A 6999-nucleotide genomic window follows, 5' to 3' on the forward strand; every position below is an offset into this window, starting at 1 on the left:
CCAGTAGTGGCAGAACTATGCGATAGTCCTGTGTCAGTTCAAAGAGAAGCAGAACTGCAGTGAGAGGTACCTGACATACCCCTGCTAAAGTAGCAGCCATCCCCACCTGCACAGGGAATCTCTTTATCTCAGCGGTAATAAAGCATACCAAAATTTCAGTTAAAGTTCAGATATATGGAAACTAATGTCAACAGCATCATGAGGGCTATGGCTCCAAATGCTAGAATAGCTCATTAAGGTGCTTTGGGATTTAAACTTAATTAACAGAAGGTTTGGCTGGTTTACATGGACTGATTCCTTGCAAAGAAGTAAACTGAAGTTGGTAAAAAGAGAGAAATCCAAAGAATGTTGTGTATCTAAAGGAAGTAGTTTCTAGTTGAAAAGCAGTAGGTCTATTTTCACGGTTCAACAATTTTAGAGTTCAACATCCAGATGTATAACTTATTTCTATCACCATTATAATGACAATGGCAGCAGCATTTCACAGCAATAAACTTTGAATGAAGTAAGGACTAAATTGATGCATGGAGGCAAAATAAAGTAAAATGCATAGGGCTAAATTTCAACATATTTCCATGAAATATTTCAATTTTCACAAGGCTCAACACGAAATTTAATTGACAGTTTCCTTTTTTATATATTTCTATCACCATTATAATGACAATGGCAGCAGCATTTCACAGCAAGAAACTTTGAATGAAGTAAGGACTAAATTGATGCATAGAGGCAAAATAAAGTAAAATGCATAGGGCTAAATTTCAACATATTTCCATGAAATATTTCAATTTTCACAAGGCTCAACACGAAATTTAATCGCCAGTTTCCTTTTTTATATATTTCAGTGGAAATTACTAATCATTTTGAGAAATATTTTGCTAAATAGTAAATTTTGATTGAAATAAATAAATTTCAGGAATAAAAAATACATGATTTCAGGGAAAAAATATTTGGATATATGATAAAATTCATCTGACATATTCCTTTTCTTATATTTAAAAAATATATTCTTAAAAGAATGACAAATTTTACATAAAAAATAAAAAAAATTATAAATTATACATTAGTATAAACAAATTATAATTAAGTAGGTATTAACATATCATCTTATTTGATGTATTTTAAGCATATTAACGTGTTCATAAACTTATTTATAAAATCATCCATGTTCTAGGAAGCATATTCATATATATATATATATATATATATATATATATATATATATAAAATAAAGAAAATGTACAAAATATGTAAATGTAGTACTTTTTTTTTTTTCTTTTTTTGCACTCCAACCAAATTCCCCAACAAATTGTGAAAGGATTGATTCTCCACAAAATTCTTTTAGCATCACAAAATGGCTTGCCCCACGAACCCCAAGATTCGAACGTATTAATGACCGAAAATGGCATACGCCCTACCACCCCAAAGAGTTGAAAAAAGTGATTCAAAATCTTGTTTGCCACGATGCAATGGATCAAGACGTGGCTTGTGGTTTCCTCACTCCATAGGCATAGAGAAAAATGTTTGGACCCATTACCCCCCGTCTCATGCATTGGTCCATAGTTAAGATTTTTCCCAAAGATGCACACCAAGCAAAGAAAGCCACTCTTGAGGGTATCCTTGTCCTCTAAATCGAAGACACCGGGAATGTTTGCAAATTTTGATCTACTAGACGAGAATAGAAAGATGTGACAGTGAAAACCCCTTCCTTTCCTCCAAGCCACACTCTCGAGTTTTCAAATTCAGTCCGTAACTCCTTCCCCTCCAAGCTATCGAGTAATGGGTTACTTCCTTCTAAATCCAAAGTCCCACGCCCACCCGTCTCCATCTCTCGAATTGAAAGACGCCACCGGTAGTCCTTTTTTATTAGACAACCCATAGAACTCTGGAAATAGAGTTGCTAGGGGCATATCCAAACACCACGTGTCTTCCCAAAATTTAGTCCGCCATCCATTTCCAACCTTCATTCTTACAATTTCATTGAACGTCGATAGGTGAGAAATTACTCCTTTCCAAATACCACATCCAAAAGGAGCTCGATGAGCCTTGCTATCCCAATTCCCTTCTTCCACTCCGAATTTTGAGGCAATCACCTTTCTCCACAAATTGTTCTCCTCCATCCCAAATCACCATAGCCACTTTCCTAATAAAGTAGTGTTCATTATCCCCAACTTCTTGATGCCCAAACCCCCATATCTTTCGGCATACAAATCTTCTTCCAATTGACAAGATGAAACTCTCTTCCCCTCTCTATGCCATAAGAGATTTCAAAATATTTTATCTAACCTCATCTCCACGCTTCTTGGGATATGAAACAGTGACAAGTAGTAGATAAGAATGGATGCTAACGAGCTTTTGATTAAGGTTACTCCCTTTGGACAAATACCTTGTCTTCCACGAAGCCAACTTCCTTTCGACTTCTTCTAGAACCGGATCCCATATTATCTTGCTCCTAGCTGGGGCGCCTATAGGCAACCCCAAATAATTAGTAGGAAGTGCCCCCACCGAGCATCCAAGAGTGGCACCCAGGAACTCAGAATTGTGCAGATTACCAATCATGAACACCTTACTTTTGCGGAAATTAATGGCTAAGCCCAAGATTGCCTCAAACCCACAAAAACCCCACTTAAGACACCCAACTACCTATGCGAGTCTTTTGTAAATACCAGCAAATCATCTGCAAATTGGAGATGTGAGAGATCCCCATTTGAACCTGCCTTAGCAATCAACCTACCAAGAGCTTCTGCTACAATGAGAAAGAGAAAAAGGAGAAAGGAGGCCGAGAGAGCCCCCAAGCCGAAAAGCAAAAAAATAGAAAAAGAAAAAAGGAAAACCTACTAGTTACAAATGCTATCCCATCTAAATACAAAGTCTTTGAAAGAGAACCCAACGGAATCCTTACTTAACTTAGCCAAAAAAAGTAACAGCCCTAAAATCTCCATGTACACCGTATGGGAGTTGCTCTCCTTGCCTTGGAACACCTTGTAGTACTTATTAGTTAACATGGCATTCTCATTCTTATTTCTATATAGAATATAGTTGTTTTCGGCTATCAAGCCCTCAAGTACATGCTCCAACATGTAGCAGGATGCTATTGATATTTATTTTCACACTCCATATGGTTGTTTATTATAGTTCATGACTTATTAGTGTGTTTTCATATCTATTTTAACATTTCCTATAGTTTCAATGACATTTTCCTTGGTATTTCCATCAATTCCAAAAAAATTCATGAAAATTTAATTATTTCCATACAGATTGAAATGAACGAAATCAAAATTCAATACCTTCAGCCCAATATAAGATAAATAGCAGTTGAGCTATGTAACTTCAATGAAGTAGGTTAAATGTTCCACAAGGTGTCAAGGTCTCAGGGTGTGCATAAATAGGATGAGATTGATAAGCATATTGTTCAAAGATGTTAACTAAAAGTATAAGACGGGAAAACATGTGAAACAAAAATAAGTACAGTAGAATTTTTTTTTTGAAAATAATGTCTTCAATCTCAACATAAATGAGTATTGAAAATAGTTAACTTCTAATATGAAATATATTTACCAGACACTGACAATAGAATTGTCTCAGAAGTGTACCAGGCCATATGCTTGAGGTGATGCCACTTCCAAGAATGAGAGATGAAATATAGGATTGGACTGGGACATCACATAGCCAGCAAATTTCCCATATGCCATGCCCGTTGCAGCACCAATGAAGAGAGATGGGGCATAGTAGCCCCCCACTAGGCCAGAAGCCCGACATAAGGAAGTTGCTACTATCTTAACACCTACTAACTGAAGCAACAGATCGGCTGAGAGGCCTTTTACAAGTGGCCGAGACTCCAACAAAATGTCAACATTCTCAAAACCCCAATAAAGAATCTCAGGATATGCTAATGCTATCAGCCCAACAACTAAGCCACCCAGTACAGGAAACACAGCCTTTGGTATCCCTATTGCCTTGTGAACATTATCAACAACCGTAATTGCATATGATGTGCATTTAGATAAGGTTAATGAAACCAAACCGCATAGGATACCCAGCAAAAGATACAGTGGAAGTTCTGAAGATGTATTTAATCAAAATAACAATATCAGTTATATATATATATATATATATATATATTTAATGTTAAAAAAAAAAGGAAAAAGAATCACAAGTTCAAGTTAATTAAAAATATCTTGAGTTAAGTACCCTTAAGCAAATACTTGGAAAAAACAAAGGATCTAACAAATCACTATACATATTTTTTTTATAAGTTTCTAAAGAAAAGGCTTGTCAAAGTAACTTATAGAGTTTGAGCGAGCTTGGACTTGAGTTCCCACACAATTTGATTCCACTATCTAAAGCTTGGTAGATTGAGGAGAAATAAATAAAGGCGTACCGCTGGGAGTTCGGAAATCATATTCGGGGACCTTGAATGCTGGTTCAGAACCAAGACCTACTTCTGATACCACAGATGCTATTACTGCACTGAGTATCACCATTGAAGTAGTATTTGCAAGTGATGGGGATGAATCTTCTGATGATGGCCATAAGACAGATTCAACAGCAAAAAAGCATCCAGCAACAGCAGCGTTGAAGCCTAGAAAAAGTTGGGCAGAGGAATGGATAATCAAAAATTATATAGCTATTAATAATAATAAAAAGGAGGAGTGGGGGATTGAAGAGCAGCAGCAGTTGTGTGGGTGTGGGTGTGGGGAATTAATACAAACCTGATGAGATACCAGCTGCTGATCCTGCAGCAACAAGAGAGAGACTTTTCTTATTAGTATTATTAATCCTTGTGACATCAGATATATTACTGATCCCCTTGGCTACGGATGTGCCGATTTCAACGCTAGGACCTTCAGGTCCCAAAGAGTTGCCAGTGCCAAGGGTGATGGAAGCAGCAAGTGTCTTCAAGAGGGGACTCAATGCGGGCTTCATATTAGAAAGCAGGATTGGCATTGCTGATGGTGGGGAAGGGGGGTGGTCGTTGGTGTCCAGAGCGGCACGGAGAGTATTCAATATTGATACCATAACACCCCCACAAACGGGTACTAAAACGACACGTTTCCAGTTATCTTGGATGGACTCTTCCCTCAACCACGAGGCACCTCGAGAAGGAATTCCATCCCAGAAGAAATCTCGTATTTCATGCACCTAACATAACATAACAACCAAATGTGATTCAACAAAGAAATTTTCTATTTATTTACTTCACGGATTCATTTCAGTGGGTAGTGATTACTGATGGCGAAGAGCAGAAAAGTAAAAAAAGAAAAGGACGCACCGTGTTATTGAAGAGTACAACGCTAATGCCAGTAAGGAGTCCAACAAGGCAGGCAGCTATGATTCCCAAACTCTCCTTCTCCTTATCCTTTTCTTGGTGAACAACAGAAATAACTGGTTGTTGTTTTTGACCTTTCTCCTCCTTATCTTTACTGATGGAATCGGGACGCCTCAAACACATGACCGAATTTCTACGGTGGCATTGAAAATATAATTTTATGGTGTAGGGCTCCAACTTCGTTTTGCAGAAAGATGTCAGAAGTGAAGCAACCACCTTGGATTTGGAAGAAGAACCCAATTTCAATTTGGGGAAGCAGCAACAGCAGGAGGCTAAACTCATTGGGATCGGGATTGAGATTGGGATTAGGATGCACACCTTCGCCAATGAATGAGTGAATACGGTCTGTCGTGTTGCCAACAGATCGAAGGGTTGGAGAGAGAGAGAGAGAGAGAGAGAGAGAGACAATTAAAAAATATATAAAAATTAAAAATAAAAAATTAAAATTCATTTTCCCTCTTTTTTTATCTTGAGCCAAGGTGTTGAAAATGGTCGGCCAAACTCATTAAAAATTAAATTTCAACGGTGAAAAATAAAATCTTTTTTAACAATTATTTTTCCAAATTCTTTAGAATTTCGTCTACATCCCATTGACATCAAATTATGTTTTTGGATGTCATAAGATGATGTTTTTATTTGTTATGAACATTTTTTTTCTCTCTTTTTTATGATCCACATGTCCTCCTATCTTCAACATGACTTTTATTAACATTTGCCCTAAGGGCACATGTTAAAGTGCATTAAATACACCTAAAATTTGAATTTTGTATAGAAAATGCTTTTATTTTTTATTTTTTACCAATGACCCTAGATGCATCTTCCCAAGGTGTATTTATTGCACTTTTACGTGTGCCCTCCTCAACATAGTCATAAAATTTTTCAATTTTTTGTAAAATTCTTAGAATTGAGAAGTAAGCGAATAAATCAACAAATATACTAGTATTTATTGATTAATCTTGGAATCTATACCCTACTAATAAAAAGGAGAAGCTAAACGATACATTTCTTTTCTCTCATATATATTCAAAATTAACAATAAAAGGGTATTTTTGATACGGACAAGTGGACATAAGTTACGATTAAATCCAATGGATGAACGATGAGCTATGACCATTTGAATGCATCTCTATCCTATATCGAAAAAGGGATACCTTCATAGAAATTACATTTCTCAGGAAGGCTGCTAGTATGAGAAAAAAATTCAGGAACATAGAGACATAGCTAATGTCTGTACGAACGAGTAGATATGTGATATGAAATTTTCGGTTAAACGGATAAGGAGATATGAGCGTTTCAAAAAAACGTAAATTTTTTTTGAGTTTTTTTTTAGAATGGGTACTCGTACAGAATATCCCATTGTTTGCTATTTTCGGGAAAGATGGTAAATCCGTATAAAAAATCTTTCCTCTTGGAAAACGTAGGTATTTTCGATATGGACGAATGGACATAAGTTACGATTAAATCCAACGAACAAGTGATGAGATATAATCATTTGAATGCACATATATCCTACCTCAAAAAATGGATGCCTTCACAGCAATAACATTTTTTGGAAAGATTGTCTGTATGAGAAAAACAATCCGTGAACATTGAGACTTAGCCAATGTTTGTATAGATGGGTGGATATGCAGTATGAATTTTTCGATTGAACGAATAAGGAGATAAGGTCATTT

General features: G+C 36.3%; 1 protein-coding gene across 1 annotated transcript; it reads right to left on the reverse strand.

The window, feature by feature from the left end:
- Positions 1-4: 4 nt before the first annotated feature.
- LOC147380738 (chloride channel protein CLC-e-like) lies at positions 5-5708 on the reverse strand (the record flags this gene model as incomplete). Its single annotated transcript, XM_086431324.1, has 5 exons — positions 5270-5708; positions 4710-5139; positions 4379-4579; positions 3591-4057; positions 5-106 (listed from the first exon to the last, which is right to left on the reverse strand). Coding segments are annotated over exons 1-5 (1539 nt in total), but the record flags the coding sequence as incomplete, so codon positions are not given.
- Between the last annotated feature and the right edge of the window lie 1291 nt (positions 5709-6999).

The sequence above is a fragment of the Akebia trifoliata genome, unplaced genomic scaffold (assembly GCF_017979445.1).
Source record: "Akebia trifoliata isolate Shusen 1 unplaced genomic scaffold, ASM1797944v1 Contig01034, whole genome shotgun sequence".
Taxonomy (NCBI): domain Eukaryota; kingdom Viridiplantae; phylum Streptophyta; class Magnoliopsida; order Ranunculales; family Lardizabalaceae; genus Akebia; species Akebia trifoliata.